Source organism: Nannospalax galili, unplaced genomic scaffold (assembly GCF_000622305.1).
Source record: "Nannospalax galili isolate Female #2095 unplaced genomic scaffold, S.galili_v1.0 scaffold415, whole genome shotgun sequence".
In the NCBI taxonomy this organism is placed as follows: domain Eukaryota; kingdom Metazoa; phylum Chordata; class Mammalia; order Rodentia; family Spalacidae; genus Nannospalax; species Nannospalax galili.
The window spans coordinates 1,274,151-1,291,855 of record NW_008337494.1 but is presented as its reverse complement, the minus strand read 5'-3'; the positions used below and the strand labels follow the sequence as shown (position 1 = coordinate 1,291,855).

At 35.7% G+C, this 17,705-nt stretch overlaps 2 protein-coding genes across 5 annotated transcripts in view; one reads left to right on the top strand and one right to left on the bottom strand.

Moving 5' to 3' along the window:
• Positions 1–13,543, top strand: part of Parpbp (PARP1 binding protein) — a 77,244-nt gene extending 63,701 nt beyond the window's left edge. For 3 of the 4 annotated variants that reach the window (XM_029563334.1, XM_029563333.1, XM_029563332.1), the window contains 3 exons: positions 2,566–2,647; positions 11,046–11,178; positions 11,884–13,543. In XM_029563334.1, coding sequence (XP_029419194.1) covers positions 2,566–2,647; positions 11,046–11,178; positions 11,884–12,227 — 559 coding nt within the window. In that variant the 3' untranslated portion in view covers positions 12,228–13,543. The remainder of the gene's footprint in view (positions 1–2,565; positions 2,648–11,045; positions 11,179–11,883) is intronic. The other variant, XM_008832610.2, reaches the window with a different exon arrangement.
• Positions 12,391–13,845, bottom strand: Pmch (pro-melanin concentrating hormone). The gene is made up of 3 exons (XM_008832609.3): positions 13,554–13,845; positions 13,031–13,229; positions 12,391–12,631 (listed from the first exon to the last, which is right to left on the bottom strand). The coding sequence occupies exons 1-3, from the start codon at positions 13,800–13,802 to the stop codon at positions 12,582–12,584; spliced, it is 498 nt and encodes a 165-aa protein (XP_008830831.1). The 5' UTR covers positions 13,803–13,845; the 3' UTR covers positions 12,391–12,581.
• Positions 13,846–17,705: the final 3,860 nt, after the last annotated feature.

The window sequence follows — 17,705 nt, the reverse complement described above, 5'->3', positions numbered from 1 at the left end:
GTTGGTTAAAATTTCACCATGTAGATGTGTTTATATATGCACATGTGTGTTAGAATACTTTTCAGTCTATGGCAGATACTTTCCAGTTTTAACAAAAATTAGTCTGGGATTTAGTAAATTGGTGATTTTTTTTAAATTAACTGAACACTGACTTTTAGCATTATTAATGATTTTGGAATAATTATTTTATTTGTTTGTTTTGTTTTGTATTTTTAATACATTATAATGTATTAAATGTATTTTTAATACATTATAGAAAAATTCACAAAATACTGTTTGATCTTTGCAGTTTTTAGAAATCTGGTCTCAGTCTAAAGTGCACGTGTCCACACGTGACTGCTTCACGGGCTTTCTTCTCTCGCCCCATATCCTTTCTCTTCTTTCCCGAGAGAATTCGGAGTAACGTGTGCTGTCAATTGATTCCTTTAAGTCTCATCTGCACTCTTTGTGACTATTCCTTTGTATCTGGGAATGATACAATTCTTCCACATTCTGCCTCAAAATGCCCAAGTAGCTTCTTGGCAGTGAAAAATTTTCAGTTTCCCTCTTGTGCTGGAACCTCAGGGTTGAAACCTTTTTTTTTCCTCCTGTTACCTTTTTTTGTTGAAAAAAAAAAATTACTTTTAGGTAGAAGTACAGATGACTTTAATTTTTTCTTAGATCAAATTCTATCATTTTCTTAGAGAAGGTGTTCTGTTTGTAGGATTTATTTACACAAAGGTAACTCCTGAGTCCATTTTAAATGGAAATTTTTCTGTACTTCATGTCTCCAAACACTACTCACTGTTTGCACTTTGGATTCCACATTAGCATTTCCAATTGTCACTGTACTGACCATCAGTGCTAAAGCAGTGTTTCACTCGTCTGCACCAAAATAATAGAATTGAGGGCATTGTGATGCGTAAATTTAATTCAATATAAATTATCAACTATTTTTTTCTGAGGGTGGGTTAGTATATACATGTTTTGTCTGCATGTATGTAAGCACACTGCATGCATGCAATGCCCATGGAGGCCAGAAGAGGACATTGGGTTTCTGGAACAGGAGTTTCAGGTGGATGTTAGCCACTGTGTGGGTGCTTGGACTCGAACCTGGGTTCTCTGCAAAAGAAGTGTGATGCTTTGAATGAAAATGTCCCCATAGGCTCCAAGCATTTGGACATTTTGTCCCCACATGATGGTTCTGTTTTGGGAGGTCTTAGAAGGTGTGGCTATCCTGGAGGAAACATGTCACTGGGGGTGGGCTTAGAGAATTCTTAAGCTTTGCCAGATCTCCAGTTGCTCTGTGGATTCCTGTGCCTGCATGATGATGTGAGAGCTTAGCTTCTGCTGCCCCTGCTCCAGCCACCTCCAGCCACCATGCCTCCCTGCCATGATGGACTGTAATTCCCCTGGAACTGTAGTTCAAATAAACTCTTCCTTCTATAAATTGCTTGGGTCAGTGTTTCTATCACGGCAACAGGAAAAGTGACTAATATGAGAAGCCAGTGTTTTTAACTGCAGAGCCATCTCGCCAACCCCTCTCCTTTATTTTTATAAAGTGATATTTTAAGTCAGAGATCAGAGTCTGACTATATTAAGGCAAAAGAGGATTAATTTATTCAGGAATACAGGCTGATCTGACAGAAGTCTAGGATCTTCTTTACTGTGCTTTCTTTGACCTCTCTATTCTTATATGCTTTTCTTTTGAATTTCTCTATAATTTTGGATTTTGATTACATTAGTTGTGTTATTTCCTGTGTTTAGACCTCAGTACAGTGCCTCAATATTAAACAAACAAATGAATGAATTTTTTATCCTTTTAAATGTCTTAAATAGTGCTTTACAGTATAGAAGTTCAAAAATGTTTAGTTAGGACCAGGAGTGGTGGGAAATGCCTATTAATTCTAGCACTCAGGAGGCAGAGCAGGAGGATCTGGCAAGTTCCAAGCCAGACAGTGTTCCATGGTGGAACCTTGTCTCAGAAAACTAGTAAAACAGAACAAAACCAAATAAGAAATATTTAGTTATTGAAATAATTAAGCAAATTATATTTAGGACTCAGTGTAGAAATATTGATAACATTATAAATTATTATGAACACACAATTTCAGTTCTCTCATTTATAAATAGGCTTATGGGTAGGGAAGAGGGAGGAGCTAGTTTAAAAGCCATGCAGGCCTGCAAGTGTATTAGTTTATTTGGGTCATTGCAAGATATTTTAGATTGGGTAATTTATAAATAACAAACTCATTTCTTGTGGTTCTGAAGACTAGAAATGCAAGATCAAGTTGTCAGGAGATTCATTGCCTTCTGTAAGTTCAAGGCTGTTCCTCAAGGATGGCTCCTACAATTCATCTTTCATAAGGCAGCTCTGAAAGAACAGAAATGGCCAAACAAGCCCTCTCAGTCTCTCAGGCAATGATGCAAATCATAGGGACAGACCCCACAGATCCTAATCACCTTCTGAAGGTCTTTCCTCTTAATACTGTTGCATTGGGGATTAAATGACAACATAATTTTTGGAAGGACACAAACATTCAAACTCTGTCAATATATTTTTGCCCCCCTTTTTTTTTGACATAGGTCTCCCACACAAGTGACCAATGCACCAATTAAACCGCTAAGAGAACGCATCCATAAGTCAATGCAAGAGGAAAAATTTAAGGTATACTTTAATGCTTATCATAAAATGAAAGATATTGTTTTATTTTTGAAATAATAAATATATAAAGCTGGGCTAGGTATGGTAAATATGCAACATTTATAACTATAATGAGAAAAGGAAAAGGAGTAATGGCAGCTGATGTAGAGAAACTTAGATTTTGCATAACCTTGACCAATCTGTTTCTAGTTATTTAATCTGCAAAACAATGGAAAGAAATAAGCAGTTTCTATTGTAAATATTGAATAAATGTCTGTTGAATGAATACAAGGGGAAATAAAGAAGATGGGGCCTTATTTGTATTTCTAATATCTTAAAAGGAATAGAGACTCCATTTTCCAGCTTCCCTTCACTACAACAGATATGGAGATAATTGACTTGTAAAGGGAAAAGCCTTTATGATGTTCTGAATCCAATTTATAGTATGATGTCATATAAAATTTGGAAACATGTTGATAGGATGTGCTTCATGTGGCCTTGGGTGAGGGAGCCTTCGCACTGTTCTTCAGTGGTCCTTATGTTTTCACTTAGTTTGAAGTAGGTTTCCGATCTTTGAGTGAAACTTAATGATTGATAATGTGTTTATTCAAACATTTAAAATTTTCTTCCTCTTTTGTTTTAAAAGAACATGCTTTTATTCTGTATCTACTGTATGTTGGAATTCATTAATTTGTTAATGTCTTACATCAAACTTTTATCAAATAATTATTCATTTTAATATAACAAAAAGATAGCTATAATTTGTGTTTACTTATTAGTGAGTATTGACTAGAGAAACTTAGCTTTTGCATAACCTTGACCAATCTGCTTCTAGTTATTTAATCTGCTGGAGCTGAACAATGAAAGAAATAAGTATTAAGAGGAAAGACCTTCAGAAGGTGATTAGGATCTGTGTGTGTGTGGGGGTCTGTCCCTATGATTTGCATTATTGCTTCAGGGCTCAGTGACATATTAGTTATTAGTAATTAATGGTTGTATAATATGTCATTCAGCCCTCTTTTTATTTTTCTGTGAATAAAATTTGTCGGCTTTGGGCTGGAGAGATGGCTTAGTGGTTAAGAGCACTGGCTGCTCTTACAGAGGACACAGGTCCAGTTCCCAGCACTCACCTTGCAGCTAACAACTATCCTTAACTGAAGTTCCAGGGAATCCGATGTCCTCTTCTGGCCTCTGTGGCAATGCACTGTACATGTAGGCAAAACATTCTTACACATACAATAAAAATAAACAGACAAATTTAAAATTCATCAATTCTGTTGTATGAGTACTTGCAGTCAATGGATAATGTTTTTCAAAAAACCATCTCTTCTTGGGACTTGATAGAAACAAATGTGGTTTGTAAATTCTATTTTTGTTCTGCTGTAGATGCTGATAAATTTTAATATTTTGATTTAAAGAAAACTCAGATGCTTTCATATAACTAGTTGAATCAAAATGAAAAAGAAATCATGAAGAATGAGAAGTTTATTTTAGAAATTCTAAAGGGTCAACCAATTACTATAAAATGTATGCAAATTCATAGTCTAGAGAACTGGAAGGGGTTTTCTAATTTAGTCTTATTTATATGGGTAGAAGCAAATTTTTAGAAAGATGTCCAAGATCTTATAATCACCATGAAATACCATCACAGTTTGCAAAGACATAGATAAGCACTAATGAGACTGTGTTGACTTTACTTCTGTTAAACAGAAGAGTAGCCAAGACTGGACAGCTCTGAAACATAATGAAAATAGAGAAATAGAGGCTGGAGAGATGGCTCAGCAGTTAAGAACACTGGCTGTTCTTGCCGGAGACCTGGGTTCGAATCCCAGCACCCACATGGCAGCTAACAACTGTCTTCAACTCCAGTCCCAGGGGATCCAACAGCCTCTTCTGTCCTCTGTGGGCATTGCATGACACAGGTGCACTTACCTACATGCAGGCAATACACGCATACACATAAAATGAAAATAATAAATAAAATACTCAGGAGGCAGAGGCAGACAGGTCTCTGAGTTCAAGGCTGGTCTGGTCTACATAGTGAGTTCCAGGACAGCTGGGGCTACAGGGAGACCCTGTCTCAAAAAGACTAAAAAAAAAGAAAAAAATAGAGAAATAATTGGTATTTATAATTATGTTTATAGTAGATTTTGAAAAGCAAAATGGGAAAGTCATCAGTTTAGCCAGGCATATAACTGAATCACAGCCAGGTAGAGCACTTGCTAGAAATAACAACAAAACAAAACAAAGTTGGTTAGCTACTTATAGCTCATTACTTTCGGTCTTTTGGCTTGGAGTTCCATGTTTTTTGTTTGTCTGTTTTTGTTTTCTTTGCTGTGGAAGTTATATATGTTCTACACTTGAAATGCTTAGAACATTTCAAAAGAAGAAAATATTTAAGGATTTAGAGTTTTGGTATACTTGATTGTCACGTGTCCAAATCAATAGTTTCCTTATCTACAAATACAAATTCTTACTCTAGTCACAAAATCCTGTGAAAACACCATGGAAACTTCTTTAGTGTACTTATTTTAGGCCCTCAGCTTTTATTTCACATTGTAGTTTATTGGGAAACTTATTTATTGTAGTCAAATAAATTCCCCTGTGAAGGAAACCAGAGTGTTTTTACTAAACTTGCAAGGTTTCGATACAAACCTTTGGAGAACATTTTCTCCCAGTTCCATACAATCACTTTCAAACTACTTTAAATAACTTATTAAAATATCTGTATAAGTTTTTAATTAAAATATGTTTAAGGGGACCTGGAAAGATGGTTCAGTGGTTAAGAGCATTATCTGCTTTTGTAGAGCACCTGAATTCAGTTTTCAGCATCCACATGGTGGCTAGCAACAGTCCATAACACCAGTTCTAGGTGATCCAAGCCCTCTTCTGGCTTCCATGGGCATTGCATGACATGGGTGTGCTTACATGTAGGCAAAACACTCATGCACATAAAATAAAATTAAATAAATTAGTTAAGAAACAAAATGAAAAGATTTTAAAGGGCACTCTTGACCTCCTTATTTTATATCTATAAAACTGTGAATTGTTAGTTTTATTCCTTCCTTTTAGGACTATCACCACCACTCTGCATATCTGGCACAAATGAAAAGTCATATACATGTTTGTTTTTTTTATTGTGCCTCTAGTGTTTTTCCATATCACTGAATCTCTGTTATATGTTTATTTACTCAATAATGTAAATGAGGTGATTCAGAAAATATGAGATTCTTTAAAAGTTTATTTATTTATTTATTATTTTATGTGCATGAATGTTATGCCTGCATGTATGTAAGTACACCTGTGTCATGCAGTGCCCATGGAGGACAGAAGAGAACATTGGAGCCCCTGAAACAGGAATTACAGATGGTTGTTAGTCACCATGTGAATGCTAGGATTCGAACCCAGGTCTTCTGCAAGTACAGCCAGTGCTCTTAACTGCTGAGCCATCTCTCCAGCCCCCCAAATATGGGATTCTTAAAACAAGGAGTAGTAGGGACAGTATTAGGTAGTTTAAGAAAGTTATCCTTGCTCTAACTCTGTTGCCTTCTTAAACAGCCTGGCAGCCTGTGGTGTTAGGAAATTCTTTCTTAGATAACCAGATTTAACCTGAGAATTAGAAAACTCTCAAGCATATCCAAATTAAATAGATACATTGAGTTTAACACTCAAAATTTCTCTTCCCCTTCTACCTAAAATGAATTTACAAATAATGAACGCTAACAAAAAATAGGGCTGGTGAGATGGTTCAGTGGACAAAGTGTTTGCTATGCGAGCATAAGGACTTGAGTTCAGAGATTTCCAGAAACCATGTGGAAGCTGGGCATAGTGGCTTGTGTCTATGACCATAGCACTGAGAGCTGGAGGCAGGCATGGGCAGGCTGATCCTGGTACTCACTGGTCAGCTAGTCTAGCTGTAATGAGGATCTCCAGGTTTAATGGAGACTCCGTCTCAGAAATTAAGGTGATGAAGTGATTGATGAAGACATCCTGGTTTCAACCTCTGGTTTCCACGGGTACATGCATGGGCGAGGGCATCTGTATCTACCCATTCATGTATATACCAGGCATACACATATCTCCACATATACAAACAAACAAAAATAATCACCGCCAACAAACAACAAAGAACAAGATACAAAACCTAGGAGAAAAGCTCAGTGGGCGGGAGCTCAGCCCGACTTAGCAACTTCATCTAGTCCTGGTCCTCACGAAAATTAATGAATCAGCAGAATTCTGAGGATTTTCATCAGTATCTCCCAAACCAAGAAGCCAAGCAATGTGTGTTCATATTTTTTTTCCTTATTTTTCAGAGAAACAATAAAAGCAGTAAGTAGATTGTAATATGGAAAGCGAACTCGGAGACGGATCCACTGAGAGACAAGAAGGCTCTAGTGTTCCATCCTGAATTGAGGCTCTTATTCAAATGAGCCTCTAATTAGAATGAAAGACAGCCCCTTCCTAGATAAAGCAAGCCTTCAAATAGCATACATAATACATAATAATTCCCCAGAAGGGAATGCAGAAACCAGAAACCTTTTCAGACATCACCTCCAACGAGGTCTGCTTCTGCCTCCACCATTCCGTTGGAATGAGGAATAGAGAAAGTGAGAAAAACGAGGCCTAGAAAAGAAGCAGCCTTCAGCTTATAACTCTAAGGAGAAGGAAAATGCTTTCGAATAAGGAGGGACTCGAATCAAGTAATCAGTCATGGACTTGGAGACTTCTGTTTCTAGCTATGGTGTAGTAGGTCACGAGCAGCACTTCTGTTTCAATGACAAAATTGTAAAAGGCAGATAAGTTGGGAGAAACATATTTTAAAGACACAGTAGAGCTGTGTAAACAGGAGTTTAAATGAACTGAAAATCCGTTGGGGATAAAGTCCTTCTGAGACAAGCCATCTATTGTTGACTACTTTCTTTCTTGGTAGTGTCTGCCGGTTTGGGATGTAAGCTGAAGGCTGATATTGGCCCACATGAAGGGACTCTATCGAAGGAAAAAAGAAAGCAGTGAAACCTTGTGAATCTTGAGAGGCTGGCGACCACTGGAAAACTCCAGGAGACCTAAATCTGCAGCAGGACTTTTTTTTTTTTTGTACCAAAGACACATGCAAATTTTGTCACTATGTGGAAATAGCTTCAATAGAGTAAACTAGAATTATCTTTGGTTAGTCTTGTGGCATTTAGAAGACAAGCCTCCACCTGATGTGTGGGCCTTGCCTAAATGCATAGTTGGTCTCCCTTTTGTAGATTTTGCCATATTTGGAAATGAAGTAGGGTTGGAGGTCAGAGAGCATGGTGTGAGAACCCCTGAAAGAGGCAGACTGAATCCTCTGTACTCTTGTTTTCTGCTCCCTAATAACTTCTTATATACACATATCATAGATGTTTAGTTTTACTTCAGTAATTCCTTTAACAATCAGATATTTGGATACTAGGTTTTGTCCATTGCACTGCAAATACATTGATGGACAGGCAGACAAAACACTCTGCTCTAATTGACAAAGCTTCCCCACGAATTTGTGCAGCTAAGGTACAAAAATATAAAAGGGAGCCCCTAGTTTTAGCTAACACCTATATCCCACCTACTTCAACCCAGATCTTGTTTCATATTGTGAGGGACACTCTATCAAGAGGCACATACAAAACTATCTCCTATTCTCCTTGCCATAATATAAATAGCCTTATTTAAGTCCAGGTGGAGGCCAGCGCCAGTTTAGTGCTCAAGGATCACAAAAAGCTGCAATAGGATCTGAGGGTTGGGGAAGAGGGTCATGGTCCACTGGGGGGCATATCTTTGGCTTTATGGTCCCCTCATCCTGTGGGGAATGGAGAACCAGAGCAGGACACTAGTTACAAATCTCTAAGGGTTGTCACTGTTTATGGAGTTTGTATTTTAGAAGATGAATGAGTCAAGACACACAAATGGATTATATGATATTATATGTTAGAAAGTTATCAGTGCTATGGAGAAAATTAATCTGGGGAGAGGGCTAAGAAGAAGACGTTCCTTTTATATGTTTTGGTTTTTAAATAGACTTCTAAATCTCCTTGAGAAGATGACATTAGGGAAAGACTTTAAGGAAGTGGGAAGCATTTTTTTCATTAGAATGGAAAACAAATATTTGTATTAGACTAAACTAAAATTTGAGTTCTTTTTTGACTGAAGATATGGGGTTGGCATTTTTAAGTACCTACTAAAAATGTCACATATGTACATTGGACATTTTGTCTTTCCCTTTCTAATTAATCCTTAATTCTAGAATGCATAATTTTCCAGACCATATAGTAAGCTACGATAGCTGTTAAGTAGCAGTGCAAGGGTTTATATTTAGTTTCTAGACTTCAAAGTTTAATATCTCTCCAAAGAGTAAATAAAGTTGGTCATAAAAATCTATAAAAATATAATGTTGCTACTTAGATCAGTTTCTTCCTGCTGTTTAGCTATGTAAATGGAATTTCTCTGACAAAGAAATTATTTGGACAGGCATAGTGGTACATGCCTTTAATCCTAGCACTCAGGAGACAGAGGAAGGCAGATCTTTGTGGACTGGAGGCCAGCCTGGTGGTCTACATAGTGAGTTCCAGGTCAGCCAAAGGGCTACATAGTGGGGAAAAAAAGGATTATTTGATATATGTACAAATTCTTAGTACATGAAGGCCACCAAATCTCTATTCCTCTGGAAATGTGATCATGTAAGAATAAAAAGATAAATTTAAAATATTTAATTTTAGTTACATTGTTACTAAGTATTTTAAGAATATTTTCATGTTTTCAACTTGTTAATAGTGTCATGGAAGCTGAAAACTTTCGTTTTCTTAATATAGCTAACTCAGGGTGTCTATGACTTTTCAATGTTTTGACTCATTCATCTCAATTTAACTCGAGTCAGGCTTTCCTATGTGAAGTACTATTTTCCTTAAACTGGGACCCTCCTAATAATTTCAACTTAAAAAGAGTTGTGGCAAAGGACTTTTCCAATTCTTGGCGAGTCTGAAGTTCATTGCAATTTTACTGTGCATGGAAATCTTTCCAAAGGAGGGAAATCACTCCACAAGAGAAAACTTTCAATCCATTTCTCCCATGTGACTTGACATAAAATGATTCCAGCAGCCATTGTATGAATTTGGACATCACTCCAAGTTGTTTAGTACTTCAAAAGCACTTTCAAGAGGGAATTGTTTTGCTTATTTGTGATTCCAAATCAAATACACGGAGAGATTTGGAAGACTGGCAACTGGAAGCAATCTCAGTTCTATGTAATCACTAATCTTATGCAGAAAAATTCAACTTTTATAAACAAAGGAAAAGCATTCTCTTTCAGGTTATGAATACAAGCCAGTGTAGTTTTTGTTGTTTTAATAATTAAAATGAAGAAGGTGGTTGATTATAAGGTCCTTGTTTTGAGCTGTATTCCTAGAATCATTGTAAATTTGACTAGACAAGAGAAATGTAATGTAGCAGAACTTATTTTATAGGAATACCCACTTCATCTATGTTACAATGACTAAACAGTGTCTAAATTAGATCTCGAGAGTTTATATAGCATGCTTATATTGTTTTTACTTTTACAATTCTAACAATTTTGTGAAGTAAATGTTATTTCACTTATATGTGGATGTGTAAGAAGTTTAATGGTTTATTCAAGATTATCTAATTAATAAGGGGGCTGATGAGATGGTACAGTCGGTAAAGGTGCTTGCTATGGAGCCCAGAACCTGAATTCCATTCTAAGGACCTGTGTGGTAGGAGAGAATTAACTTCTATAGGTTGTTCTCTGACCTCTACAGGTGTGCACACACACATGCATGTATACACACACACACAGACACACACACACACACAAAGCAAGAGCGAGAGAGAGCAAGAGTGAGAGCGAGAGAGAGAAATAGAAGTAAGATATTTTAAAAAGAGTATCTTGTTAACAGGAAATAGAGCCACTGTTGGAAACCAGGTCTCCCCCAGCTTGTTTTACTGCTCTGTAGCTAGACACCACACGCTTCACTTCACTCAAGTTTATGATCAACTGAAATCCCCAGGTCTATGATTTCATGTGTTTTTGGTTGTTGTTGTTTCTGTTTTTTGAGTTTTTTTAGCCATCGCTTCTCCTCATATATTATCACTTCAGTTACGATAATATTCCAAAGTAGCCCAAAGGAATGTGGTGTGAAGCCCCTGAAGAGTCCAGAATTGAGTAAAATATGAAATGTATGCAGAAAGCTAGTTTTGCTGAAAAGAACTAAGATGATAGTAATGAGTACATTTGAAAATGGAAACAAAATATGGTTAGGAGTTCCCATAAGTAATGGGATGTATAAGGACAGGTTTTACATGTGTCGATTACTAGAGAGTGTGTATATGACTAAAAGAAAAATAAGGCAAAGTAAAAGTTACATATTTTCTTCCTTCATTTTATTATCAGATGAAACAAACCTTAATCAGATCACAGTTTGCTTGTACTTATAAAGATGACTGTGTGATGGGCAAGGGAAAATGGAATGCCAATTCATCCTCAAAGCCATTGTGTGCTCTTTACTTGGAAAGTGACCTCTCCGGTAATTGACCTTATTTGAACAGTTTTAAAAATTTTTTATATATTATTTTTATTTTATGTGTATGTGTGTATTGCTTGCATGTAGGTAAGTGCACCCATGTCATGCAATGCCTGCGGAGGACAGAAGAGACTGTCGGATCCCCTGGGACTGGAGTTATGGACAGTTGTTAGCTGCCATGTGGGTGCTGGGATTCGAACCTGGGTCTCCTGCAAGAACAACCAGCATTCTTAGCCGCTGAGCCATATCTCCAGCCCCTTATTTGAACAATTAAATAACAATTTAATAATAGTCTACCTTTTGATTTTAACTTAAGCAAAACGGCATTATTTTTGCAAAGAGCTAAGAACTGTAAAGGCTTACTTTTTTAAGGCCTAGATTTATTTAAGAAATTGAATCTAAGTACAAATTTACAGATATAAATAAGATATAATCTAAGTGGACTTAAAAAATAATTTATAGAACTTTCCTGCCATATTTTTAACTAAATCCTCCTTGGAAAGATGAGAGGTGGCATGATCAAATGAAAACTAATGTGATAATATAGCTATTTATTAACATTGATTATTTAGCATTATTTTATTATAAATGAGTTTTTAAATATTCTTTATTTTAAATATTGGTTAGCTGTTTCAGATTTATTTTAAAGTTCTCATGATTTATAATACCAAAGTTAGATGACTTTTTTCTCCTTTCCTTCTTTCATAGCAGAAGGTACACATTCATCTGTTGGAAGAACAAAAGTTGACACAAGCTCTGAAAATGTGCATTTGGACCAAAGTGAGATTAACAGACTATCAAGAAAATCAAGTAGTCATACAGTAAATAAAAGCTCAAAAAGGAAACAGGTAGATCTGGACAGAGAAAATATTCACTGTGATGATGGAAGTGTACTAGGTCAGCGTAAAAATATTAAGATACCTAAAACCTCAAACGATTCACAGAAGAAATTAGGTAGCAAACTAACCAAAGTGGAAAAAGGCAGTAGGTGTACTGCCAAGGACAAACTGATTGCAGGCCAGACCAAGTTAACTCAGTTTTTTAGGCTATGATTTTGTTTTCTATATACTTTAGATTTATGTATGTATAAAATGATTCAACAAAGCCAAGTTTTCAAAGATCAAGATGTACATTTTGATACTTTGTTATTTTGAGAAGTATATGTAAGACTCACATGTTAACCATTGTTCAAAAATGACCAGTAAGTCATAATTATGCAGAATTTTCACAAAGTTTAATGCACAAAACAAAGCATATCATTTAGGTCATGACATATCTTAATACTAGTTTCCTTTACAACAGACATTTAGAATAATAAACAAGTTATATTAACATTAAGGGCTTTTCTCTCCAGTTGCAATTAATTGTTTTTTATCTTCTGAAAAGATGATGTGGACCAACAGGCATCAGACTTGCCAACAAGGTCGGTAGACTCTTCCCAGCATACACCTGAGCACTGAAAGGGAAAAAAAAGATTGACTTGTTTAAAGAACTATAACACAGCCTTACCGATCAATTCTAAGATTCTCTATACTGTTTTTGACTTTAAAAATAACTTAGATACACGTTTATGTGAAGAAACAACCTTTTTAGGTAGGATCCCTTCTTTAGGATGGGGAAATGACCTGGCATGTATAAAAAATTAAAAAAAAAACATAGACCTATTATTATAACTAATTCTGAATGGACCAAAATTACAATTACTAGATTATTTTTAATTTTACATTTCGACAGGGGTCATTTACTATCTAGTGGATTTGAACCATGGTCTTATTTGATTTTTTTTATAAGATCCAAATCAGTTAAGCTCAGAGCTCTTTTTATGTAAGAAGTGAATATTAAAAAGGCTACTCACTGTCAAAATCTCTCCTTCCTATTGGAAATTTAGCTGAGTTTTCTTCATCCCCAATTTCTCTCTTTTCTTGTGTTAATTCAGTATTCTGAACTCCATTCTCAGCTGGAAAAGCTACTGATCCTTTCAGTGCAAGATAAGGTTTGATAGCCAGGTTCAGTGGCAGACCATGATTTATGAAATTATGTTTGGAGCCTGTGTTCTGTAAAGAGAAGGTTAATTTGTATTTTAGCTGTCTTCTTCAGAATAGAGCTATCATATAATCGTCTAACATCCTTAATGATCAATTTAAAGATGCTCTGTACTGTTTTTGCCTCTAAAAATAACAGGTACAAGTTTATTGGGAGAAACAACCTTTTTAGATAAGATCCCTTCTTTAGGATGGGGAATCCTGTGTTATATATCTTAATGCATATTGGGACTATATTTGCATGCATTTTTATTTATAAAAATATCAATTTTGTATTAGATTTTATAAGTCATTTATATTTCCATTTCAATAAAAGATATGCTACATGCCACTTACCTTCGAGTTTTTGTTTTCGTCGTCATTCGTGAAACTGTTGTCATCGGTTTTATATTGTTCCAGGGAAGGAGCAACGACTGATCTTTCTGCAGTATCTTCTTTCTGAAAGGCTTTTCCCATCCTAAATGTATTAAAGACCATGTCATCTTCTAAGTTTCTTATGGACTTGGAAGCCGAAAGTGAAATACCTTGAGAAAACAAAGAAAAAGTCAGTATTAATATGTAGGAGGAGAGACTCATCTTTCCCATTCTGAGCTTGCGAAAAGTCAAACAGGAGTGTAGAAGTGAAAAATTTCTCACTCGACCAATTGCTCAAGGATTCCCTACCTTTATACATTCTCCAGCTTGAATAGAAAACACTTCAGAGACTCATCCTTTCATCCTTTTAGAAATGACTCACCACACAGAGCCTTTGTGAGCGCTAATGCCTGCATTGTTTTGGTTTTAGTGGCATGTTGTTTATTTTGAGGATGAATTTTCTCAGAATCCAGCTCTTTGGTAGAGGGCTTTCTGTTGAGTAGATTATAGTCTCTTGAAAATGGATTGTTATTAAGGAAGACCACAGGACATCAGACTCTCTTAATATTATTGTTCCCTTCTGTGTATTTTCTGATTAAGATATTAAAACTCAGGTTATTTCATTTGAGGCTGATAAGGATAAAAGTTTTATTTCCTTTTAATCCTGATTAAGTTGAATAATCTTTAGAAAGGATTTTCTTTTGTAAATATTTGATATAATCTTTGATGATTAAAGTACATATGCTTGTCAGATTGAAAAAACAATATTCATACTTCCTCTGAAACTGACCTGAAGATGTGTTTTATCTCTGGCTTTTGCAAAGGATAATACTGATATTTATTAGTGAATTTATCAAAAGATAAAAAGTCCATGAAAAGAATGTTTATGTTCTGGACAGGAATTAATTTTAGAAGTTGTATGATTTTCGCTTTATTTATATTTTTATTTATTGAGACAGGGTTTTCCTAAATGGCCTTCAACCTGTGGCAGTCCTCCTGTCTTACTCTGCCAAGTACTGGGACTATATATAACTTTACAAATGCTAAATGTTTTCCAGAATAGTGTTAACTAATTTATGCTCTCATTAACCATATGAAAATCTCCTTTGCTACGTGTTTTACCTAGGGAGTGCTTGAGTACCTCATTAGACTTTGAATTTGTATTTTCCTCCTTTCCAAAGACTTGTCTTTCCATATATTTATGAGGAATTTATTCTCCCTCTTACACGAAATTTCTTTTTTCTTTGTCCTTGTTTCTGTTGGGTTTTTCATGTTTCTTTCTTTCCCATCCCCTACCCGCACCCCCATACTGGGAATTGAAGCCAGGGTCTTGTACATGTTAGCCAAGTACTCTACCCCTGAGCTATGTATCTTAACCCTTTTTTTCTTTTATTTTCAGTTCTTTAGCTAGGGTCTTATTATTTTCCAGTGTGACCTTGATCTCACTCTGTAGCTTAGGTAGGCCTTGAATTTCTCATTCTCTTCCTCAACTTCCAGAGTAGGTAGATTATAGGACTAGGCCCTAGGTTGTCTTTTGATAATTGATTTATGAGCATTCTTTAGGCAGTCAGTATTCTGGATATTACTTATTTATTAGATATATGTTGAAAATATTTTTCCTCAGTTTTTGGCTTGTTATTTCAATTTCTTTATGGTATGATTTTTGTGGCCGAAGGTGCTTAATTTTAAAATTTACAATTTTTCTTCATAATTAATTCCTTTGTAAATATGGATTTTTAAATGTATTTTTAATTGAATTTTTGTGCATTTCATACAAAACATCTTAATCATCTTTATACCCCTTCCCCTATCTGTACCCTCCAATAGTCACCCACCCCACTGGATTTCATGCATCCTGTCATATATGTTAAGGTCTATCAAGTCCGGTTAGTGTACCCAGATGTCTCTCTGCAATTTTTTAAAAAAAGTGATATATCCCAACTCTGAGATTATTAACATAGTTCCATATATTTTCTTTTAGAAGCTTGAATATCTGGCACTTTATATATGGGGGAGATTTAGAATTTTACTTCATCAGTGTCTTTACACTTTTGCTGGATCATGCATCCTTTCCCTGCTGATATGCATTGCTCTCTGTGGAGTATGCCAGGTGTCCTTGAACATGTGTATCCCTTTCAGAATTTTTATTCTGGAAGCACACTGATAGTCTTGTAAATTTCTATTTTAATATCTAGTAGATGAAGTTTCCAGCCCTTTCATCCTCCACGACTTTGTCTTCAGCAGTTCCTTGGCTATTCATGATCCTTTCTTTTCCATACAAATTTAGAAATAAGCATTGGTTCTATAGAACTGTTTAGGTTGAGACAGCAATTGAGAATTGTAGTTCTTCATAATTTAATTATAATTTAACTCATTCCTTGATTTTTAACAGAAAATAATACCTTTTCTGACATAATTGATGGCATATTCAAATGTTAGGAGTCTTTTATATAAATGATCTATTACAGAAAAACCTTTCTAAACTCAAACTCTTTAATAGTTCAAAATATGAATTTTTAGAAGTTTCTGTGAACAGTTGATGTCAGTAATAAGGTAGTGTCATTTTATTGCTTCTTTGCCAATTCATCTATGTATTGTGTGTCTGTGAATTCATATATACTGGCCAAAACCTCCAGTAAGTGTTGAAATGGAGGTTACAGGTATCTTTTGCAGTAGTAATAACTGTAACTGTACAGAGAATCTTAATGCTTTACCATTGGGCATATTTGCCACAGGTTTCTTCTTTTCTTTTTTTATTGACTCTTTGTGATCTTCATACAATATAATTTGATGATATTTAGATTCCCTCCCCTATCTGCACCTCCCCCCACTGCCCCCACCCAATTTAATATACCTATGATACAGAATCTGATTTGTCCCCAAATGCCCTTCAGTGTGTTCTATCCACTGGGCCCACCAGGAGTCCCATCCCTGTGAGACACTATTTTCTCCCCTCTCAGCAGCTATCACTTACCAAAAGTTTCTTAGATTGAGTTGGGATTTCTTCTACTTCCCCATGTCTATGCTGGGATTTTGTCTGGTTTGAATGTGCATAGGACTGGTACATGCTGTCACCATTGATGTGAGTTCATAGTGTAACTGGCCAGCTGTCTGGAAGACTGTTTCCTTGTGGTCATCTAACCCCTCTGGCTCTTAACAATTTTTCCACCTCTTCTTCTGCAATGATCCCTGAGTCTTGGGAGGCACAGGTTTGAAATAGGTGCCTTATTCAGGGATAAGAAGGCTGCAGCCTTTTGTTTTCTGGACATTGGCCAACTGTGGGTTTCTGTGTTAATCACCTTCTGCTGCGTAAGGAAACTTTTCTGGTGGGAATTGAGAGGTGCATTTATCCTATATGTAGAGGCTGCATTGAAGATGTGTCTCTTAGGATTAAGTGTCTCACAGACACTTATTTTATGTGTTTGACCAGTTTTGGAATTCTATAATAGTGTCTATCCAGGCTATTGAGGCCCTCTCAGGCAGTTTCAGTGGGATAGGGCCAAAGCCCAAGGAGAACTGATGGGAACATGGTGGGCTGGTTCATACTAGCTAGCAGAGGAGGCTTGATCCCATAGGTTTCTTGTAGACTTTATATAGTGCATGGTGTTCTCTACTATTTCTGGCTTACTTATTTTTTTTTAACCATGAATTGTTTATTTTTATTGAATACTTTTTCTATATGTATTGTTAAGCTGATCAAATAATTTTTCCTTCATTTTTCAATAAACTGAATTAATATTTTCCCAACATTAAAGTAACCATGTATTTTTAAAACAAGTCTTTTAATTATATTCAAGCTGGGAATATTCAATTCAGTACCTTTTACATTTATTATCACACATGAGTTGATCTATACTTTCTCTTTTTTATATTGACTTTGTCTGAGTTTGACATTACACTGTAATGATTTCAAAAAATGAAATGAGGGAGAAGATTTGTTCTTTTCCTTTGCTGTTAAACTGTTTGGATGTGGCGTTCTTTTGGTAGTTTTTTTTTTAAGTAATTTATTTGTTCTCTTCAGCTGCTGTGGAATTAGCCTATTTTTTTATTTGTTTTAGGAATTTATATCATCTAATGTATTCATTTCACTTAACTATATCTTATCAGGTAAATATAACTACAATCACTTAGGGG